At 36.7% G+C, this 24535-nt stretch overlaps 4 protein-coding genes across 4 annotated transcripts; 3 read left to right on the plus strand and 1 right to left on the minus strand.

Annotated features, from left to right (window-relative positions):
- The first annotated feature begins 1847 nt into the window (after nucleotides 1-1847).
- Nucleotides 1848-7937, plus strand: LOC115919192 (formylglycine-generating enzyme-like). The gene is made up of 8 exons (XM_030972365.1): nucleotides 1848-2520; nucleotides 2985-3059; nucleotides 3452-3534; nucleotides 4118-4240; nucleotides 4593-4707; nucleotides 5856-5969; nucleotides 6260-6319; nucleotides 6985-7937. The coding sequence occupies exons 1-8, from the start codon at nucleotides 1978-1980 to the stop codon at nucleotides 7123-7125; spliced, it is 1254 nt and encodes a 417-aa protein (XP_030828225.1). The 5' UTR covers nucleotides 1848-1977; the 3' UTR covers nucleotides 7126-7937.
- A 3661-nt stretch (nucleotides 7938-11598) lies between these two features.
- LOC577608 (histone-lysine N-methyltransferase SETMAR) lies at nucleotides 11599-13126 on the minus strand. The gene is made up of 2 exons (XM_777823.4): nucleotides 12919-13126; nucleotides 11599-12623 (listed from the first exon to the last, which is right to left on the minus strand). The coding sequence occupies exons 1-2, from the start codon at nucleotides 13042-13044 to the stop codon at nucleotides 11838-11840; spliced, it is 912 nt and encodes a 303-aa protein (XP_782916.2). The 5' UTR covers nucleotides 13045-13126; the 3' UTR covers nucleotides 11599-11837.
- Nucleotides 13127-13189: 63 nt separating this feature from the next.
- On the plus strand, nucleotides 13190-19287 carry LOC115918174 (mucin-5AC-like). Its single transcript, XM_031000087.1, has 3 exons — nucleotides 13190-13300; nucleotides 14885-15234; nucleotides 16042-19287. Exons 2-3 carry the CDS (start codon nucleotides 14980-14982, stop codon nucleotides 19285-19287), a joined length of 3501 nt encoding a protein of 1166 aa, XP_030855947.1. The 5' UTR covers nucleotides 13190-13300; nucleotides 14885-14979.
- LOC115919150 (chitinase-like protein PB1E7.04c) lies at nucleotides 19227-22447 on the plus strand. Its single transcript, XM_030972096.1, has 2 exons — nucleotides 19227-20103; nucleotides 20475-22447. The coding sequence occupies exons 1-2, from the start codon at nucleotides 19497-19499 to the stop codon at nucleotides 21719-21721; spliced, it is 1854 nt and encodes a 617-aa protein (XP_030827956.1). The 5' UTR covers nucleotides 19227-19496; the 3' UTR covers nucleotides 21722-22447.
- Nucleotides 22448-24535: the final 2088 nt, after the last annotated feature.

Consider the following 24535-nt stretch of genomic DNA (forward strand, 5'->3'; position numbering starts at 1 on the left):
ATCAACTGGTAATATCAACTGGTCTCAGATGTCAACTGGTATTTCTACTGGTTTCCAAATTGTATCAACTGGTATCAACTGGTACCAGTTAAGACCAGTTGAGACCAGTTGAGACCAGTTCAAACCAGTTCAAACCAGTAGATACCAGTTGGAAATCCTTACTGGTTTCAACTGGTATCAACTGGAATTTCGACCTGGGTTTGGAGTGCAGGGGGGGTGTTTCACAAAGATCCTAAGTTGAACTTATCTCTAAGTTGGACTTAACAATTATGGAATGCCGTTATAACATCCTCGAAAATATTTTGTAAAAGTTATTTTAAAAGGCATCAAATGTTGATTCAAATCATTCATATTTTCCATTATCATGGGAGATTTCATGTTCTTGATGTGGAATGTATGAAAAGTCTAAAATACTTGAAATGTTGCTATTGAATATATTTCATCATAAGGCTACAAATGGCTCTCCATAATATTTAAGTCCAAATTAGAGTTAAGTTCGACTTAAATTAGCAGAAATTTTAAGAAAAATTTGGGCACAAGTGCGATTGAGCAAAGCGGCGTTAGTGATTTTGTAAAGAGAGAGGGGGCGGTGCAGGGCAAATGATTTTGTCACAGCATGACTAATTTTTATTAATTCATAATTAGCCTTTGCTATGTTTCAAGAAATTGACGACAATTAATGTGCCATATTTTGAATCAATGTTAACTATTATGTATATAATCTTAAGTTTTTGCATTCCTTTCTTTTCTTGTACAATGTCTGAGCCTTTTATCACGGACCATGCTTTTATTAATAGGTATAACGCCACACGTAAAAACGTATTAAAGGTAATACAAAGTTTTGGAAAATTTTGAAATTGGGTGGATAGTGGTTCTTTACAATTTTGATATATTTGGATGCCCCTGTGGATGTATTATAAGCACTAGAAAATTTAACCCCTAAAACACTTCTGCTTTCGAGAAAAATTGAATCTAAAAAATTTACCGGTGTTCCCCGGCCCCCCCACTCAGGGGTCGGAATGACCGCACGCGTGTTGCCAAAATATCCGGTAAAGGGGTCCTTTTCGTGCGACAAAGTCCGGCCCGAGAATTGTAAAAAAAAAGGGTTGTATTTGACTTTTCACCCGGAGATTTCTTTAAAAAAGGGGGTGTTTTTCCTTTTTTTCTCTCATCTCTTTGGACTCCTGAGAATTTAGGGGGGTACATTGAGCATTTTTCCTGATTTAGGGGGGTCTCCAAGGCAGGAAAAGCCCGTGAAAAGCCAGCGAAAGGGGGGTTCGGAAATGTTGGCAGTCCTCAGATAGGGGGTGCTTTCAAAAAGAGGGAACGAGCATATGCGTACCCTAAATAACACTGAGTGGGGGGGGGGGCCGGGCGGTGCCCCCGGTAAATTATGATAAATTTCAAATAGCGCCTAATACGGCCGTACGATGGTAGCTGCGACCATGAAAATCTCAGAATATGTAGTCGTGATATCTAATTTCTAAACGACCCCCCCCCCCTAGCAAAAAAAGAAGCTTTTTAAACTTTTTTTCAGAAACATTGAGGGGGGGTCTAACCCCAACCCCCCCCCCCCTCCCCCTTGCGTACGCGTTTTCTACAGAGTATAGCATAAGTAGTTATAATCTCCTGATTCACTTCCTAGTATGTGTCTAAAACATCAGATTAAACGTTCTCTCCTGTACGCCCCCGCCCCTAAAAAAAATATCTTAAAGATACCATAGAATTTCACACCACAACTCGATAATTTGTTTGCTACATTTTCTCACTTGTGAGGATCACAAGACACTATGCTATAGGTAATGTGTATAATTCGATCGTGCATGCGCTAGCGCTGTATAGCTAGGCACGCCCATTGCATTGCATCGTATTTTTTGTGCATCCTCTTGAACCTCGGCGCGTAGACGTAGATCTGGTGCAATTAAGTGCAGGTGCTAGTAATCTCTAGTTCTTGCAGTATCATTTGTTTGAGCCGCGATGAAGTACACACGTGGTATCTTTGTTTTGCTTTTAGCCCTAGTGGTTATTCAGGGCAGTGCGAAAAATGAAGATGTGAATCAAAATATATCTCCGACGCAGTCAGTAACCACCGCAACCACTGAGGAGGAGTTGGCCGAAGCTGGGGGCGAAGAGATAGACAGTGATCCGACGAGCGAAGGAGCAGGAGGAGGCTGTGGCTGCGGGTCGTCTGCTCTGAACAGGAACCATGACGAAGATGCCCTTGCCCTGGAAGAAAATTCACATGATCATGTGCAAGAAGAAGCTGCCTTGAAATACTCCAGGGAGGCGAATGATCCAATAGACCATCCTCAAGCAAATGTTGCTGCCTTTCCAAGAACAAATCAAATGAATTTTATTGAAGGAGGAACATTTCAAATGGGGACGGATAAGGCCAAGATCTATCTGGATGGTGAAAGTCCATCTCGATTAGTGACCCTGGATCCGTACTATTTTGATGTGTATGAAGTCAGCAATTCTGAGTTTGAATTGTTCGTCAACACAACCAGTTATGTAACAGAGGTAATCATTGAAATCAGAAGTTTTGTTGCATCATCCATTTCATTGCAAAAACAAAAGGAATACATTTTGAATTTAATTAAATGCAATTATAATGTTAATAAATTTAAATTACAAGTAGATCTAGACTTTGAATGTATACGATATTGATATCAACATCATATTTCATAATTCACCAAGCCCTTAAGGCTACGTTTTTCTGATCATGTTACATGTACCTTCACACAATGTTATCTTACTGGACAAAGTGCATTTAACAGATTTAGTCTAGAGATAATGGTGTACTTGTAGTTGTAGATCAGCTAGATCTAGTGTTGTGATTTCATATGTTTTTCAAATATATAAGTTCTAGCTGTTTTTGTTTTTCTTCTTCAGATTTAGTTTCACATTGTTATATATTATATTTCATGTCTTTTTTTGCTATTTCAATATATTAGTATTTGTCTTATTATTTTTCTTATTTACAGGCTGAGAAATTTGGAGATTCTTTTGTCCTAGAAGCAAGGATAAGTGAAGAAGTTAAGAAGGATATTTCTCAAGTAGTAAGTGCATTTGGTCTCTGTGTTAAAGGTCTTTGAGTATTCTGATTACAGTTACTTTAGTCTGATGTATTAAACCAAACTTAGATAGTATAGCATGCAGTCAATATCACTAAACAAAATAGGTTTTGTATTTTAACCGGTGTAAAATATATATCTACTAGGACTTGAACTGTGAGTTTATAAGTCGATTTGCTAAGACATTCACTTCACTAATATCTGCAGCATAAGCCATCAGCTAACTCTGCTTGGCTCATGAGATACAAATAGACATGAAATTAGTACCATTATGGCATTGGAGTATATTATCCTGCAAATTATTATTTCCATAAATAATTATTTTATTTCATGTTTGTAATTTGTGTTTTTCTTCATACATGTACCTTGATTGACAGGTTGCTGCAGCACCCTGGTGGCTTCCAGTCAAAGGAGCTGAATGGAGGCATCCTGAAGGGCCAGACTCTAGTATCTCTTCAAGGTAAGAAAGCTGCCTTGGTGGTAACCTTGAGGACTCAGCCTCTTTGCAAGACTGACCCCAAAATTGACTGATTACTGATGAAATACTTGCCATATAAGGGGTCAAGAATGATTAATTTTTATTTGATACTGAAGATTTAATCTGCTGTGAGGGATGTGACTAGAGGCTATAATATTTTGTTTAAAAAATGTTAACCCTCCATTTATGGATTTACTCTTCTGAATTCAAACACTAAAGCCCTATCAAGTATCAACTCTTATTCATTAGTTTACAGTGTATTTGAATTTTTTTCACATCTTAATTCACTTTATCTCAAGTTTTGAATTTTCATTTTCTCACTTCCATTTTTTGTCTTGAATGTTCCAGTCTAAACCGAGATGCAAATTGCTATGTGCAGGAGAGACAACATACATGTATGCCATTTGACTGGCTTTTAAGGTTTAAAGTTAAGAAGATGTTTTGAATAAATACAAATATATCTTGGCAAAAGCTTCTCCCCAAAATTGAAGATAATGTTTGGTCAGTCCTATTTCTATTTTTATTCATAAATATATTCCTTTATTGTTTTTAAAAAATCTGTCAGGATGGACCATCCTGTAACCCATATGTCTTGGAATGATGCTACAGCATACTGCCAGTGGGCTGGGAAGAGATTACCCACAGAAGCTGAATGGGAGAATGCTGCACGCGGAGGCCTCAACAATAGGTAAACATCTTCTTCACTTGGAAACGTAAATGAATCTGCATAGAATCTGATCTTTTAATCAATCATCTATTTACATTATCTGGATGCATATAATGACACATGCATGCAGATTTACGATTTGATGAGCATAGGTTCTGATCTTAACTCAATACATTCTGAAGTTTACTAGGCTATATAGATGTGCTATTACACATTTCTTCAATAGAGGTAGGCATTATAGGTGACCACTAAATGACAGACTCGACAACATATTTTAATGCGTCACTGGCCAAGTGGCCAATTTTATTGCTTCCCATGGTCTAGTATGACAGCTCTATAGATTTTCATTCTGATTTCTCTGAAATGTTTGCAGGCTTTTTCCTTGGGGTAACAAACTGATGCCCAAAGATCATCATAGGGTCAACATTTGGCAAGGGGAATTCCCTAAAGTCAATACTGCAGAGGATGGTTATGAAGGAACATGCCCCGTAAGTATTACAAGGTTTTTTTAATATTAATAACATTAATGATGATGATGGTAATGATAATAGTTATAGGCAAAGATACTAGTATTACTACTGATGATAATGATAATGATAATATCAACAATAATGTTCATGATGAGGGAGGGTGCTGATATATTAATTAATGTAGCTCAGATAATGTACAAGTGCCACTTCTATGGGGATTTTTTTTTTTTTTTTTTTTTTGGGGGGGGGGGGGGGGGAGGGGGTATAATAGTTTACACACTGATGTGAAATATACAATGCGTCCCAGAAAAAACGAAACCGAGAATTATTAATGTTTTATCATAACTGAATCACAATTATAATTAATAAATGACACATATTTGTAAAGCTTAGATCCTCTTTCAAATTCGTTTTCACTTGCTGCCTGCCGTAGCAACAAACAGAGTTGACAAAAGACTTAACTCCATTTCGTTGACGATCAGCCATGCACAAAGAAGATGAAAGACTTGATGCATGGCTGATCGTCAACAAACTGGAGTTAAGTCTATAATCTATAATCTATAATTTTCTCAGTCATATCTATATACTAACCCGTTACCGACTCGGCAAATAATTGGAGGGAAAAAAGTGTTGGTAATTACCAAACTAATATATATAAGAAATTGTAGATATTGTGCACTGTATTAAAAAAAAAAATCTGTTGCTTTAATACTGCCACACTGAATAGTCACCATACACCATTAATATGTTTGCTTAAAAGATGATCATTGCATTATTATAAATGAAGATTTGTTTCCCATTGGCTTTGACTGATGGGTTTTCTAGTCTTCCCACAATTGTGCAGGTACTGGTAGCAACATGTTATTTCAGATGTCTGTGGATTTACTTTGTAATGATTTGTATGAAAGAAAACAAAATTATCATAAGAGAAATTTGAATGTCATCATTAGGTTTTTCATTACGTGAATGCAATTTGATGGTAATTGTTTGTTACATAGGCATAGTTAATAGGCATAGTTTGTTGAGAAAAAAAATCTACATGATATTGCCAGCTCAAGCAATATTTCTCATAACCTAAAAATTAAGATTGTACCTTCAAAGTATCTCAAGCTACTTATTGATGAACTTATTGTGTGATTTCATCTAATTTTCTTTCTTGCATACAGGTAACAGCATTTGAACCCAATGGCTATGGCTTATATAACACAGTAGGTAATGCATGGGAATGGGTAGCAGACTGGTGGAACACAGTACACAGTCCTGAATCTCAAAACAACCCTGTAAGTTGACTGGAATACACTTTATACCATTTAAAAAGAATATAACAATAAAAAGAAATGCATATATGATCATATTTAAGAATCATTTTTTAGAGCAAAACTTGATAGCACAAATATAGCATTGTGAAATCACAAGATCAAAACTGTGTTCTAAAGACATAAAAACCTTTCATTTTTTGCTGTTGGAAGTATTGTGTCTTAGGGTTCATATGTTTGCACATGTATAATGAAGTTTTCCCCCTCTTATTACAACATGATTAATTTACTTTTTGCTGTTGTTGCAATTGCAGGTTGGCCCTGATGAAGGTACAGATAAAGTCAAGAAAGGAGGATCATACATGTGCCACATTGTGAGTAGTGATATATGATGTGCATTGCAAGGAAGAGGTTGTGATAGATTGATTTATGTCGATAGTAGAAGGAAAGTGTGTTGCACGGTTTTGGGTCATGGCCAAAGAGAAACAATAGAAAAAGAATAGAGAATGTTATAAAAATTAGGAGGGTGAGAGGTAGATACAGTTGAAAGAAGAGAGATAGATATATGAAGAGAAAGATGGAAAGAGAAAGACAGAAATATTAGCATGAAAATATGTGACAGTGCAGTATATGCATTATATGTACCAGCAGAAATTGTTATTTTTGGCAGTTTGCTCTTTGAATGGGTTCATTTGTCTGTTGTAGTGTTTATAACAGAAAATCCTCATACAAAAAAAATACCTGCATATTTTCATGAAGAAAAAAAATGGTGACTGTTTATAAAGTACTGTATGTTGGGTGTAAGGTGACTATTCTGTACTTCTCCAGTTTAGTAATATAATGTGCATTACTTTCATGTACATGTATGTAGGGATGCACATAGTGCTGGAAGGTCAGTACAAAGCCGTCTTGTATAAATCGTCTTCTCTTATGTCTTACAGGTATATGTCAAACTTCCACGAAAGACTAATACACATATATATATTTGAATCTTTCATATTTTCCAATATAAGTAATTCTGTTTCTGTCTTTGTCTCAGTCTTACTGCTACAGGTACCGTTGTGAAGCACGTAGTCAGAACAGTCCAGACAGCTCTGCTTGCAATCTGGGCTTCAGGTGTGCTGCAACCAACCTCCCTGAAGATATCCCCTGCAACAATTGCAACGACTCTACACCTTGATACTTCCTACTCCAGTTACATGTGTTACAGCTGTCGCCTCCAAAGAAAGAATCTTCCCCTAAAGACTACCTTTCTTCTCATTTTTAAAGGTCACCTGATATTTCTCAAAGTCATTCTTTAGGGTTAGGTTCAATATTTGGGTTTTGGGTAAGGTTAAGGTTCAGGGTTGATTTTATGGTTAGATAAAGTGTATGGTCAGGGTTGATAATAAGAATTGTTAGAATTTAGTTGATGTAGGTCTGTTGGACATAAGACACAGGTAGCAATTTTTGGTTGTCCTAGAATGGTTGTAATGGGTAGCTGTATGTAAAGATTAAGGTCTGTATTCTTGAAAGCAGCTGAAGTTAAACTAACTGATCTTAGTCCACTGATTGATACAAGAGCATGTGTCAATCTCTCTATTCCATGTGTATACATGTACACTATAATTTTACAAGTACCAGTAAATGATTCAACAAATTTTTTAAACTTGTGTAAGTGAAAAAAAAATTCATGGTGGCATGATTTTGTAAAATCATTTAGTTACAGAATGAGGGTAATATAAACATATAATGATGAGGTTGACACTAAGCACTTCATATATATATGGACTCGTTGACATATAAGACTGCTTTTCTTATTTTTCAAGTTAAACAAAATAATCATTGGTTAGACCCGAGACAATAAATGAATGAATGACCTTTACTAACACTGTTTGTTCCCTTTGATACGTGATATTTGGTCCTAACATAATTTAGTTGTTTAATGTTCTCTAATCCATGTAATAAAATATGGATATATTCGAACATAATCTCTCCCCCCCCCCCCCCCCCAACCTTAAAAAAATTGTTTTCTATCCTAAATAAAAGCAGTACTATATGTAGAAGTAATTCTTGTACATGTACTGCAATTACCCAAATGACAACATATGAAGAGTTTGCAGACAAATCAATGTTGATAAATATTGCTTCTTTACATGGCACGCAAACGCTGGATGTAATCAATATTTGTCTACCGTACTGTTTGCCTTCAGTGAAAATTTCAATCAAGTTACGTACATGTATGATGTACTAGTGTATATTTTGTATGATGGATTGCCATAGTGGCCTTCAACAGCAATATTAAAATTCATGTACATGTATGCTGCGACCAAACGATATTCATTTTATGTTTCAAAGTTCAAACATGTATCTAACTAGTGTAATACATGTTTAATAGTGTACAAGCAACTCAGATTCGATCTTGGACACAAAGTGAAAGGGTTTGTGCAAGAGATAGATGGGAGAAGATGATTCTAGCATTGGGGGTACTTGGTATAACAATAATTTATTAATTGAAAGGCAGAGTGAAATATTTCATTTTTCGTTTTCATACTTTATTTATTTTTACATTACATGTACTGGTAAGTTATCAAAAATTTGCTCCTGTAAAAATTCTTCTAGGATTTAATTGTCAAAAGAAAAGTGAGGGGTTAGCATTACTTGCAATAAGGTTTTTGGGTGAAGTTTAGGGCTAGGGTTAGGTATAGTGTTTGGTCAAGGGTTGAAGTTAATAGGAATTAAGTCAGTGTACGAATTGATCACAGACTAATTGTACACACACAGTGTATACATGTAACTCTTTAAAATCATGTAACAGTAATCATCACCCCTTTCCATGTAAAATCCTCAGTGCTGAAGGCAGTTTATGCAGATCAAATTATATATTGCATAATATGTTTTTGGACAAAGAAAAGCTTGTCCGTGTTCTTGGAATTTAAGACGGATTTTAAGCATTGTGAAGTTAGGAAGGATGAGTATGATTGTCATGTTTATTTCAATAATGTTAAAGGTGGCATTGATTGAAACTTGTCCCAGAGATTTTATTTATTTATTTGGAAACAAATGTGTATCCTTTGTTTCACTGTAAGGGTTTGAATATCACGATTAACAATTCAAATTTTCCCTCCCTCCATCAATTATTTCCACAAGATTGATAAAAATGTATTGATTTTCTTATATATGACCAATTCAGGAACTTGATTGATTGCACCCTGGGGTTTGTTAATTGATCAAGGGATTTCTGTTTGACAATTATTTTAGTGGTCATGTTGTTGAAAAGTCTCGATTAGATTTTCACATGTACAATCGATGTTTAAACTTTTATTAGAAACCTTATACAAGTATACATTTTTTCTAGTAACGGTATGTAGGTCATACATTGTACTACCGTACCGGTATTATTATAGTTAAGACTTAAAGGTAGTATGTTCCATTTGCAGGTTAAAAAAAATGAAAAGGTCAAATTCTAACAGCATTTGAAAGACAATACTTCAATTTAGAACTTCCCTCAAAACAAAAAGGTTTGAAAAGGCTTTTTGTGGGAAATAACAACCATTAGCTGTCGCATCGACATAACTTAGTGATTACAATCACCTACATGTAAGTAATTAGTAATAGTCTGATTTTCAGACTTTTGTACAGAATGGTTGTACGTTTTGTGCTGCACAAAGATTTATCAGTTTAATTTTGGCCATTTAGTGGGTTATTGATGTACCGGTAGACAAATGCTCATGTACCTGTTACAGCCCATTTGATGTACATATATGTTATTACCAAAGAAAAAAAGATGTCAGTCACTCAATAGTGTCTGACAGTGAAGTCTAGAAAGTAAACAGGTTTCCTTGTATATTCTGAATACTAGGACACAGCTGACGTTTAAATTTCACAGATAGGACATACATGACATATTCATAATTCCTGCAAAGTTCTACAGAATTTGATGGTGGCTGCAAAAGGAACATACAGGTGTATTATCTTAACATTGTGTGGGTCATTGTAAACAAATTAACAAAACATGATTTTACAGGTACTTTAAAATGTATGGGAAACAATGGAATGACCTAACATTCAGAAATTACAGTTTACTAGTGGTGAATGTTGACTAAATTTTTGTTTCTTTTCTATTTTTTTTATATACTAATAGACTCCATATTTACAACAAATTTATACTGGAGAATCGAATGATTATACATGAACTTATAATGATTATGTGTTGAGTATGTTGTTGTAAATTGTCTATTTTGATAAAGGTGCATGGTGTCTAACACAATATTATTTTAATGTGGTCATTGTCAGTACTTCTGTAATTCACTCTTGCAATAAACTTGGGAAATATTTTATGAAAGCATTTTGTGCAGATGTTTCTGTAACATGAATGTAGTTTTAAATAGATACAGTATACTTTTAACTTGTATGTTGCTAGTACATTAGAGTGAGAGTTGTCACACCTCCTTCTGTATTTCAGTCTTGTTTGCCTTGTCAGCTACTAGTACTAGTAATCACAAATCTTCAAATCATGTAAAAGTAACCCTTGAAATCCCACAATGAAAGTGGAATTTCAATTATAAATTTGATCTACAAACACTATTTTTTGGGCCAGACCAATCAACATCCATCAACATCTGCTATTAAACAATTCTAGATTAAAAGTGACTTTTCAGTGACCCAAATCTTGTCCAACATTGCCTAAATCCACAGACATGATAGTTAATCAATATGTCTCATCTCTCATCCCTCTTCCCACAACTCATTTTTAGAGGGAAGAAGCATTCATACATCTACACAGTACTAGTATTAAATTTGTTTGAAAACAATTACAACATGTTGCTCTAAACAGCAGAAAAGAACATCAGAACACGGATTGCATGTACTGTACAGTACATGTACAACTGTATAGGGCTCTTCATAAATGATGAAATGTATGTTACTGAATTTTTTTGGGGTAAAATTAATCTAGGGCAAGACACCAAGTACATGTAGGTTACATTTTTTCATTTTATGTTTAATTGAACAACAAAAATTAATTCTAAATTGAAGGTATTGAAATTCTGTTTACCGTAAAAAGCTGATTTTTTTTTAAGTCGATACAAACATAAATGCAGCATAATTACAACTCCCATCCTATGGTTTTATCAATCCCAACTTTTATGCTTCAATGCCTGGGGTTGTATTCTGAAAACAATGTTATCTGTTATGGAAGTAAAATGATGTAAATTGTCAAATGAAATCAAAATTAGGACAAGCCCTTGGTTAATTTCTGAGCAAAGCTGGCTGCATTTGCATAAAGTTAAAAGAGACATGGTAAGGTTATTCTGCGCAATTTGAGTTTGTTATGAACTCATTACAAATAACATTGTTTTTCTTAACATAAAAGTTAACATCATTTTCAGAATACGGCCCCTGTACATTAAAATTTTGATGACCTGAAAACCTCTGCAGTGATATAAACACTACCGGGTAAACAGCAATTTTAATGGATTATAGAGTACCAAAGCTGTGACGTCATGAAAATCTATTTTTAGAATTTCTCAATTTTTTCTTCATTTTCCGAAAGAGCATCAAAAATAATGTCCAAATGTCGAAAACAATTTGGACATTTGGACATTATTTTTGATGCTTTTTCGGGAAATGAAGAAAAAAATTGAGAAATTCTAAAAGAAGAAATTTGATGACGTCACACTTCACCACTCTATTGTCTGAATAGAAGAGGCGACCCAGGATGCCAGGATCTACCTTTCCTCGTATCATGATGATGATGATGAGAAAGATGTAACTAACAACAAATTAAACGAAGAAATGAAAACATTTCCACTCTGATATGGTTAAATTTCAAACAAATCTATTAGTTGATGAGTTTTCAACCCATCGTTGGGTGTTTCTCAAGTTAAAATAAAGTGAAAAAAAATGCCCTGATCATGTTGAATAGATGGACATATCACTCGGGAGATATTTCTGGCAAGATTGATTTTCACACATGCAGAGCTTTCTAGGTTGATTTTTACAAAGATCCTTTGTCCCTCCTTTCGTTGAATCATCATTGGGTCTATCCACATTCCCACAATACTCGTAGCTCAATTCTTCACCAGGCTTGATGCCTCTCCTTGCAAACATAGCCACTCTAGGAACTTCATTATGGACTCGGACAGCACACAAGAATAAATTTGGTTCACAAGAATGATTGATAAACCTTGCTATGCTACCTTTCAGCCGTGCATCAATAAAAGTTTCCATCGCACTACGTCCCCCAAAGTTTTCCTTGAGAACAAATATGTAGTTCATGTCGTCCTTTCTCATATTTTGCATTCTTATCTTTGCTTCCCCCTTCGTCAATACCTCTCCAGCATACTCGCACATAAAGGCATTTTCCTCTATCGACTCCAAGACCCTCAATCCCCAACCCTTGTGACGAGTTCTAAAGACCTCCAGTTTGTGATGGATGCCATGCTGGACTAAGCGATTCACACATTCTTCACCGCACTTGCAAGACGCATTGCATTCAAATATAGGTTTTGAGGTTACTGCCAAGGGATCAGACGTAGCTTGAAGCAGTTTCCCGGAAGGTGTGTAGTTTGGTCCAAACCGCTCAAGGCAAAGACACGATGGTCCACAAGATGAAACTTTACAGGAGCATCCACAGTACTGCACTTCTTTGGGATCTGTCCCTACCAGTCCAGGACCAAGAACATTTGATTGAGTATACTGGAAAAGAAAACAAATATATATATCTGCATGTCATGAGCTCAACCTTCAGTAAATCTAACAATTAATAACATGATTTTGATTTTTAAATTAATGTTTATTTAGTTTGTTTTTGTAACTTTCATTCACTAGTTTATGAATTATTTGGATCACACTTAACCATATTGCTGAACTTTAAAGTATACTGAACATTAAAACGAAGGGAGTCCTCTCAGCTTTAAATCTGGACAATTTTGTCTGAGATGTTGGCACAGGCTCATTCTAATTAGACTCGCTAGCATGGACGTACATGTACCTCAAAATCTGATTTAAATTGCTGATCACCCTCCGCAAAGACAGGAACATTCTCCATACCGCAACAAATATCCAGTTTCCCTGAGGGTGTGTCTTCTTCTCTACTGGAGGATGGGTGTGGATTCATCTTGAAATGACACACTCTCACTCTCAACGTGAAACCGATTGTAAACACGGGTATTGCACAATCTTCCTCTCAGTTACCCTATTCGCACTGTGTTTTCGCGGGGTGTAATAATGCGTGCAATGTGTGATGTATTGTGGGATAGTTTCGACCACACATCCATATTGCATGAGGTAAAATAAAGCGTCCGTTGGCAACTAATAAAAATGGGGATTGGAATGTGAATGCCTTTCTTTTGTACTTTGTCACAATCAGGCCTGTAAGTACGTATTTAGTTTATGATATAGAATTTGTAACATTTATGTGGCAGTTGTGAATAAGAATGTTTAGGTGGTGTGGCTGTGTTCTAATCTTTACGTAAAATGATAATAACGTGATTAAAAAAAAATACATACATTACAGGGCCCCGTATGCATGTATTTGTGTGTGGTACGGTAGATTCTAAAACCATAGATCTAGTTCCTGTTGTCACTGCACGGTTCACCTGTCTTCTCGGGCTCCGGCTCCTTAGTAAGACAATGTCTTGTAATGCCCTTCCATAGCTCATCAATAAACGACTGCAAAGAGTTCATTCCTTAACAGATTAGGTCTAGCTGGATCTGTAGACTGGGAAGACTCAACAGGATTATCGCGAGGCGACGTCAGACTCGGAATCATATCCATAGTCATGTACTTTGAACCGTAACTCCGGCGTGCAGATACCCTACTAAAACATACCAATCTTCATCAATTGTTCAGAAAATGGTCATGATTTAAAAGTTGTTTCTTACCTGTTTTGTGTCAATTTTTAAATCTTTTTTGAAGTATTTTCCCCCAAAACAAAGACTTATAATATAGATCTACACTTTCTCACATGTTTCATGGCCTGGCAAACCGCTGCACAATACAATATTAGCGTCCATCGTACCAACGGTGGGGTGCGGGCGCAACTGAAGTTAGCGACTGTAATCTCAGATCCTCTATAAATTCATGTGAGTTATTCATCATTACGGTCGCTAACTTCATGCATGCGTGCGTCCACACCCCACCGTTGGTACGGTATGCAATTTTACTTCAAGGCTTCCAAGTAGACAAAAGTTCAAAAGTACCCATATGACTGACCAATATTGTTTTTGTATTGCTCAGTCATCCAGGAACTTCAACTGTCAATATCAAATTGATATTAGTCAGACTACATGTAATGTAGATACCGGTAAATAATAATAATATTGTATGGCTTTGTTTTTACGTATGATACAAGAACCTATTGCTCCCGATAAGACAATAAATAAGAGACTTGTCTTTGACTCATCCAATATTTTCATAGCTCGAGCAATATATTCTTGTATCGCACTCAAGGTCATCCAATATTATATAAGTATTGTGCAGCAGTTTGCCGTGAATCCTGTGAGAAAGTGTATATTAGAAGTCTTAGTTTTTAGGAAAAATACTCAAAAAAAGATAGAAAATTAACACGAAACAGGTAAGAAACATAACAACTTTTAAATCATGACCAAGGCTAAGGCATTATTTGAACAATTGATGAAGATTTAGTTGATTTTTTGGTATGTTTTAGTAGGGTATCTCAACGCCAGAGTTACGGGTCAAATTATGGATATGATTCTGAATTAGCGCCGAATTATCACCTGCTGGGCCTATATAGTATACATGTAATAGTAATAGTATACTTAAATTTTGTTTATTGTCATCTTCTCATCTTCCCTATTCTTCTTTGTTTCTTTATCCTGTGCTTTATGCAGTTCTTATTTTCATTTCTTCTCATTCTCATTTCTGTCGAAGTGAGAGTTTCTTTTTAATCTGCATTTGTGACTTTAAGGTTTTTATTTTTTTATTTTGGACACAGGCTCTGTAAGAGGAAATCCAAAAAAATACCATGGGAAGGAGATAAATAGCACAGGATGATTTGAAGGGTAATAAAGCATACACATCGATCAATTGATGACCATTTCATCATTGCCTGATGAAACTACGATGACTTCTCTCAGGTCTTCCTTCACCTTGAGGTTCCTCCTTACCCTAAGCTGTGTCTTTGTTAGACTCCACTGGAGCCTGGTGAGCTGTAACCTCCAGCATGATCCAGGAAGATCCCTAGACGCAGGTCTCCATGATACAAAAGCAGTCATTGGAAAGTACTTCAACTACAGCATTCCAGATCCAACAGTGAAATTAGCAGAACATAAATTCCATTATGAGGTAATATAGGCTTAAAGATTATTGAGAGGCATTTAAATAGGGTGTGGGTATTATGTGGGTTTAAATATATGTGTAAAATAATAATTGAATATTGAAGAATGCCTAATTTAAGCACAATGTTGAATAGAATAGGTTTTGTACTTAAAAATTAAACTTGATTAGGTTTGTGTCATGAAAAGAAATTTGTTGTCATCAACAAATTTAACAATATTTGTGAGTCATCACCAATTGATAATAAGGGACAGCCAGTTTACAACCAGAAGAGGAGGAATGATGGTCAAATGGGAGAGCCAGACATTTAGCAAATTTAACACCATGTATGTGACATGTATGAGATGTCGTGGTCGAGTGGATATGTCACCGGACTGTGGATCACAAGGTCCGCGGTTCGAGTCCCGCCGCTGCACTAATGTCCACTGGCAAGACATTAATCTACATTTGCCACACTCAACCCAGGTGAGGTACTGTAAATGGGTACCTTGTAGGATTATTCCTTGAAATGCACTGCGCTGATAATGGCTGCTGGAGCTAAAGCTAGGGTAATAATTTCTACAGCTCTTTGGAAGCGCATAGGGACGTTATATAATGTGATATGTGCTATACAAGAACTGAATATTATATACAAATATATACTATTAAAAAGAAGTTTTGATTTTGATGATGAGGTAAATATAAGATGATTTTTATATTTAACTTATATTTTTCCATGTAAATCAGTGGACAGTTGCTAAAATCGATTTTGATTTATCACTATTGATTTACCAATAGAAGCCATTGGACTTTTTGTTTCTTCTTTAAATGTCACAGGTATCTGAGGTTGGGACCAGCTCCATTCCCATGTGGCTTGTGTTCAACCACACTTCTCACACATTCCATGGAGTTCCTTTGATCACAGATAAAGGATTCTATCTGATTAAAGTGTCTTTAATATCTACATTCGATAATGTATCGTCTGTCCAAGCCAAAGATGTCTTTGCGATTGACGTAGATTTTGGAGCATCTCAAGATTTGACCAAGAAGGACATTTTAGGAAGTGTGGGTGCCAGACCTCACCAGATGTTGTATAAAGTTGAGCAACTGAGCGAGCATATTACGTGCAGGAGAAATGAAATAAAGACTCTGATGTCAGTAGTGTTTGATGCTAATATCAACCACCTTAATGGGAGCAGCAGGATGTCCTTGATAACCAGATTAGCACCATTTGTTAATCAACCTTTAGAGGAATTCAGCATGAGCTCCAAGCATAGTAGTGTCATTGATAGGTTACAGAAGAATATTGTGGTCGCGGCTGGTCCAGGTAATATACACAGTGCAGGAAGCAATGAAGGAGTTGTTGTATCCTGGCCGCTTCCCTGTGCAACACAGAGCCTCATCAACCAATTCCCAAATGTGATGGCCAGAAATATTGCTTCTGGACACTTAAGAGACACTACTGGTTATGATGTGATCAGTTGGTATATTTCAAAAGCGAGAGATAGCAGTGTGAAAGCCAGAGGACGGTCAAAGAGAGAGGCAGGAATGACCATTGCACCAACCCCCAAACCTTCACAGACTGCCTCAGTCATTACTGCAACCTCTTTGCTTTCAATCTCATCCACTGCTCAGTCAATGCAGACTATGCTAACATCATCTGTGGTATCAACTCTTTTATTTTCACCATCGAGCAGTGATCAGACAATGTCAGTCTTTTCAAGCAGTATGTCTGGATTTGTACTGTCAACAACTCCACTGGATTTTTCCTCCAGGCAAATTTCTCTGTACAGTCCATCTGAATCTCTACACACTTTGACAAGTATTGGAACAGAAAGCATACAACCATCTCTTTCACAATTGCCTTTTATGACAAGTCTTTCAACTTCTTTTCTTTTACCTACAACTGTATTGTTTAGTTCATCAATGCAGATATCACTGCTCTCTCCTACATCCCAGCAAAGACAAACTTTGTATACCTCCTACCAAACACCAATGTCCTCGACTGTGGAAAGTTCAAAGTCCACAATAGGATTTGTGAGTTCCTCTCTGCTTATGTCAAGTAATGTTATTTCACCTAGTACTTCAGCCTTTCCAAGTTTCCAGAGTACAAATGTATTGGTTAGCAGTCCAAGTTTATTCCAGTCAACCAAAATCATGTCAACTTCATTGCTTGTGACTGAATCACCAAGTATGTCCTCTGATGAATCTGTTCAAGTATCCTCGACCACCATTACATCAGTGATGCTCTATAGTCAATCCACTGCAAGTATGATGTTAGCAACGTCCAGTGAAATTGATATCTCAAGTGTCTTTTCATCTGGCTTTCTGACTACCCTTCTGAGCTCTGATTCAGTGACTACTGTCATTCTTCAAACTTCCTCAGGTTTCAGGAGTAGAAGTCTCCTTCCATCTACAGAGTTTTCAAGAATGTCTTCTCCGATTCTTAGTTCAACTCTTGTAGGAACTTCAGAATTTGAGAGAAGAAGTTCCTTTAGCTTTACTACAACAGAGATATCGACACTACCCCAGACTCCTTCAACATCTTCTGGTAGCACTTTGCCACCAATGCAGTCATCATTTTCTTCACAGATGTTGACCACTTCCCGTCTGTCATCTGATATAACTCCGTCATCCACTGGATCTGTTCAGACATCAAGTGGTTTAACATCAACTTCACATGTTGAGACGAATTCAGGAGGATCAATTACACCAATTTTGTCAACAGAAACTCTATTGTCTTCACAAATACAGAGCAGTTTCTTTTCAACAATGATCATCACAACACCTTATCAAACAGAAGTAACCTCAAGATTAGTAACAACAACCTTGAGTTCTTCAGAAATATTATTGACACAAGATGTCTCAACAGCTAGTACTGTGTTTCTTACCTCACATAGTCCGAGTGAAATCCAGTCATCTGAGATTGTTCAAAGTATGACTCCCACAGCAATCATATCACCCTCAATCACCGAGTCATCCATTTTTTCTGCAAGCCCTGGAACATCATCCACTGCATCTCCAACAAGTACAGTTATCTCTGTATTGGACACTTCAACTCAGCGGGTGCCGTCCACCATGGAAATGACTTCAGGTATGATTTCCTCAAGTATTGTGATACCTGATACAACTTCTGTGTCGTCACTGATTGAAGTGTCCACACTTTCCAGCACTGAGGATATCACAGTATTTTCCAGTTTACTCTCTGATAATCTCTCTAGCACTGGTAGTTTCATAGACAGCACCTCTCTGTCAAAATTTCTGTCCTCAACAGTGTCTCCTGAAATATCCCTGCCTCCTAGTCTGTCATCTGAGATCCCTTATGTGACACAAAGTTTTCTACAGACCACTGGACTATCAGCATCCACTTCATTTTCCTTTCCCTCTACCACCTCACTCATTAGCATGTCTGAAATCATATCTCAGATACAGTCATCATACATTTCAAGTGGAATTGTGGCAACTAGTGCAACAGGGACCGGAATGACAATGATCCCAACAACTTTTCTACAAACACCTGCCATTTCTACAGTAAGTGCTGTAACAACTCTTGTGTCTGGAGTATCAACTTCTGTTGGCACACCTATTCTATCAGAAAGTTCACTTATGTCACTGCGTAGCTCAAGTGCAAGCGAGTTCCCTGTTCTTAGCACAAGGATGGCACCATCATTTTCATCTACAACGTTTGGAAGTCCTTCAGCACCTAGTTTCTCTCTTGCACCCTCAGAACAAACTATGACAATCAGTCAGGACTCGACTGTTTTTTCAGCAGCCTCACAGATATCAACCTCAGAGATATCAAGTGCAAGTGATTTTCCAATTTTGAGCACAAGTCTGACAACATCACTCTCTTCTTTTTCATCATTAGCAAGTTTCTCGACACTCAGTGTTTTTTTCACAAGTGTTTCGCTCTCCAGACAAAGCACGACTGCCAGCCAGGAAACACTCACTTTCTCAACATCTTTGTTTTCCACACTGAACAGCTCAAGTGCAACTGATTCTCCAGTATATAGTACATTTGGACAGCAACATTTTCATCTGTATCATTTGGAAGCTCCACAGCACCTGTTGTTTCTTCTGTGAGTGACTCTCTAGCACCCTCTGAACTTACCACTTCTGTCAAACAGGTAACCACAAGCCTAAGATTAGAATCTGATTACAGCTCAACAACATTGTTCTTTTCAGAATCCCAAAGTGAAACACCAACATCGTCTTTCTTTGGAACGTTGGCTAGTCAGCAATTGACATCTTCATCCAGTGCCATCATAGGGTCGTCTTTCCTACAATCAAACATGCAGTCTTCTACAGTTGTCCGGCCATCGATATCATCATCATTTATGTCAACATCTTTTATTATTTCCCCAAGTACGCAGTACAGTTCTACAACCCAAACAGAATATTCTCTCAAATCTTCAGCAACACCAGATCTCCCTAGTAGTTTCTCTGACTCTCGGACCACTTCTGTCCCATCCTTAATGACCAGTTCTGTACCTGTGACGGAGAGCCTGGTATCAACCTTATCACCCCAGTTGAGTACCTCATCAGAAGTAATGTCAACTAGTGTTCCTTCCAGGTTCTTCTCATCAACTCAAGAGATAGTCATGAGCTCCTCACCTAGTCCTACATCTTCATCATCAGTTCCTTCCACTCCAGGGGTGCTGCCATCCACCACTATCATGTTGTCCTCTAGTCCTGCTTTTCCACAGACATCTTCTACAGCTGGCCGGACTTCAGTACTCCCTTCTCTTCCCAGCTCAGATGTTTCCTTGCCGATGTCAACACTTCTTGTGTCTACCTCCGACATTCAACCAACTCCATCATACTCCAGTCAAGTTGGAGTTGTGTCCACTTCAGTTGTTACCACTCAACCAGCAACAACTACGACAGAAACCACAACAGGTAACTATAATTTCTTCCGTTCAATTTCATGTGAGCTTTTTCTTTTGTTGTTGTTGGTCTCATTCTAAAGATTGTAAAGTTCCTTGAAGTAATACATTGTTTAATGATTTTCAATAATTAACATTCTTATAATGAATGTGAGAAAAGAAGAAAATTTACTATTTGTCTTTGTCGATGTCCATTGGGTACCTGTATGAGTCAATATGAGTGCTTTATGTGACCCATATAGAGGATGAAAGAACATTGTATAAATATTTCAAATGTTATTTTAACATTGGATTGTAACTTTTACCTGTCGGCATTTTCACAATTTAATAGTGCTTTTTATTCACATTCATTCCATAAAACTTCTTTTTTGTTTACCTACACAGAGCCTGAGAACCAGGCTCCAATCATCCAGCATCCCATCGACGAGATCCGTGTGGCACTAGGAGATATTCTACAGTTCTCCATCCCAGAAGACACTTTCCTTGATCCAGAGGATGGTTTGACCTTTGACCTTCAGCTTGACCTGCTCACAACGGACAACCAGCCAGTGAGTCTGTCCAACTGGCTTCAGCTAGTTAATAATCAGCAGACTCTAGCTGGTGTACCTTTAGACAGTAACCTCACAATCTTTAGAAATGAGTATCTCTTGTCTGCAACAGATTCAGAGGGGCTGGTGGCATATGATGCATTTGTTGTCAAAGTGCAAAAACGATCTTTGGAGTATAATCATGAATTTGTTATCACCCTTGAGAATGATTTCCAAAGTTTTGTGGATGACAGTCAAAACATTGTTTCTCTGTGTGGTGATGTTGCCAGTTTTCTCAAAGATCAAAACACTGATGCCTTCAGTGTTGCTTCACTATCTGAAGGATCTGTAGTCATGACATATTCCAACAAAACTATTCCAACAAAGTATTGTGACTATGAAACCATTGATAATCTATTTAGCAGGCTAGCTTATTTAAATGGAACGCCATCAAATGCCTTTCAAGATGCTTTATTGCCAAACAATGCCATAACAGATATTGAAAGGATATTCTTAAATCTCTGTTCTGTGACAACTGAGCCACCGGTGACCAATGTGACAGAGTCCTCTGTGACAGGGACCAACCTCCTTCTGGTGACAGTACTTCCAGCGTCTCTGGTGTCTTTCCTCTTGCTGATCTGCTTCCTCATCTTCTGCTGCTGCTACAAGCGTAAGAGAGGCGGGGAGGAGTTCTTGCTGCGGGAAGAGAAACCGATCTACGCAAAGAACCGCAAGCCCATCTACTTGGACGGAGAGCTCAATGATATAGAACCCCGTGGAGCTTCGCATCCTGTCATTCTCCCGATCGACGTTGATGCTGTGAAGTCATCTCGGCCTTTTAAGCGCAAACCTCACAAGCCCTCCAGTGAGCTGAGGCCACCACCACCTCAGTACAGGCTGCCCGACTACGCTCAGGTGAACTTAGGCTTTGATGACTTTGAGAATAACTTGTATGAAATGGAACCTCCAACATACACTTCTCAACCTGTTTTCCTTGATGCAGCTGACTCCAAATCACTTGATGATAGACCTTCGCCTCTCTACAGGTTACCACCACCATACCAGTCCCAAGATAGAGGATTCTTTGAAGAATCTGACATATGAATAAATGCTGTCTTTGCTCATAAAATTAAAAAAGGGACAAAAAATGCTTTTTTTTTTTAATGATGAAGGTTTTATTATACATGTTTATTTTTGGAATACCCTTGACTTGCTACCCGGACTATATTTCCTTATTTATACTTTAGAAATTTTAGTCTCAGACATGTGCAGATCAAACAGATATACATGGAAATAATTTTAAGTAGAATAAAGCATGTCACATCGAAAACTTCGATTCAATCAGTTAAAATACAAATCGTTAATATCCAGTCTTAAATTAAAGAAATAAAAGGAGATACAATAGATGTCTTCATCAATGAAATATACATTACAGCAGCTGAACATATCAACAACAAAAAAGGGAATACTGATGTTTCAAGATTAATTTTTCAAAAGTCTGATTAGAATAGCCAATTAGATTAAAAATGGTTTCGTGAAGAGTAGAGACGAATAACGAGCAATACACATTGTCACTATCTTTTACCAGTCTAATTGTATACACTTTAGAAATGATTCAACTGAAACTATAACAATGTTGCATAATGACCTTTACCCCAAGTACATTCTTGTAGTTATTGTCATCAAGTTGTCTGTTCATTCTACTACATTGTGGCTTCTAGTTTGTCTATTTGTATCATGTAATGATATGAAACTGCCATTGAGTAGGTCCTTCAGTTGAATGTCTACTTCTTGAAGCAAATTAACATTCAAACCCAGCAAAATTAGCAATGAGTAATACATTGTACAGAGGAAGTTTAAATATGAATGCCATTTGATTTTATGAGGCCACATCCTTGTAAAGTTTTAATGCATGCATATTTCACATTCTTACTCTTTCTCTACACCTTCTTTCCTTCCCCTCTTCTCTTTCTCCTCCTTTTCTTACTTCGTTCTCTTCCTCTTTCTCTTTTTTTTTCTTCACATTTGTTTCTGCTCCTTCTACTCTCTCTCTCTCTCTCTCTCTTTTCTTCTCTTCTTTTGCCCGCTTTCTCTCTCTTTTCTTCTTTTTCTTCTTCTGCCCGCTTTCTCTCTCTTATTCTCTTTCCTCCAATGCTCCTATCTCCTTCTTCTTCCTCTTACTTTTTCTCCCTTTTCTTCTATTTCCTGTCATTCCTTTCGTTCCTGTTTCTTTAGTGTGCTTAAGTCATCATTCATACTTGATCACAGCTTTTGCATGAATGTAGATATCAGATAAAAATTTATTTATTTTCTTCATGATGTTACTTACACATCAGTCGCATGTATTGTTTCTAAATTCTATATATCCATTTCGTATTTATGTAATATCGTGTGTAGCCACAATGGCATTGAGCGGTACTACCTTGACATGGAGTTAATGCCCTTGTGACCCCAAACAGACGACATGTTTAACTTGTCCTTTAATATTTGTATCTATACAAGTTCGTAATAATCATGATTGTTAATAAAGTGATATTGAAACCAAAAGTAAAATACATCATGGAAGTTTTATACACATGTACCACTATAAGTGTAGGACATTTCAGACCAGCTAACATAATGATGAGTAATCCAGGATCTAATTAAAATTTGAGGAAGTAGAAAGACGACTGCTTCATGATTTTATAAGTGAAATGAAATTTAGCTATTAATTGCTTGTACTTCTTGAAATGAAAGTCATTTAAATCCATTTTAGTTTGTGGTTCATTACAGGCCTGCATTTCAAGCTTGAGGAAGTAGATTTATGATTGCTACAAGGTTTTATGAGGACTATATGTAAGTGAATAAGAAATGATACAGTAATTTCACACCCAGACGTAATTAGATGGAACTTCTTTTTTTTTTAATTGGACTATAAAGCTTCTTCTTTTTTACACCTACTCATGCTGTTTCATGTTTAGTGAATTTCAGGATTATTGAACAGTACTCTTTATCAAATTGGAGGTTATATTCATGTAGTCTGTTTTATTTATATTTATTGTTATATTAATATGTAAACATGTAACCCTTTTTTTACAGGGCCAAAGCCGTTTTATACTAAAGTTTGCTTCACTTTTAAAAAATCCCAGTGTTATTGAACAGTACTCTTTATTCATTAAGTATGCAATTCTACATAACCATGTTGTGTATAATATGTTAGTTGTATATATTGTTTATATGTATGCTATTAGCAGGACTTTGAGGTTTTTTATTGGATAATTATGTGAACATATATAATTCATGATTATTTTATACAAGAAGTTATGGTTACCGGTAAAAGGAAATCCTATCTTAATATATTTAAACCTGCTTTAGTGATCACCTGTATAGAAAGACCACCTGTCTGCAAAGACCCCAATTTTTGTTTCCCTTGAAAATGGTTTCTCATTGAAACATTTACTAAAGGAACCTGTACATGAAGACCACTTTTCTCGTATCCCTTGGGTCTTTATAGACAGGTTTCACTGTAGTAAACTACTCCAAAATATAGCAAAAAAATTAGATAAGCAGATTGGTGAAAGTCTGAATAAAATCAGACAAAAATGAAAAGATTATGAAGTTTTTTTGCTATATTTTTGAGTAGTTTACCACAGTGAAACCTGTCAAGTTTTGTATGTTGTAATCACTATATGGGCACTTCAAATTGGGTGAATCGGCAGTCTCACTGTGACGAAGTGCCGAACAACTTTCCCATTTGTTCCAAGGCACAAAATGACTAAAATGTCAAATGTTCAAAATGTAGGATCTTTTCTTTATACAGGTATTACCCACAATGTATTTTGAGTAGTACCGAAGGGAGAAGACACTTAGGATAAAAACATAAATTTATTATATTTCTGTACACGACAAATGGGAGAGTTGATGTGAATACCTCATATC

Source organism: Strongylocentrotus purpuratus, unplaced genomic scaffold (assembly GCF_000002235.5).
Source record: "Strongylocentrotus purpuratus isolate Spur 01 unplaced genomic scaffold, Spur_5.0 spur5_scaffold_6, whole genome shotgun sequence".
NCBI classification, from domain to species: domain Eukaryota; kingdom Metazoa; phylum Echinodermata; class Echinoidea; order Camarodonta; family Strongylocentrotidae; genus Strongylocentrotus; species Strongylocentrotus purpuratus.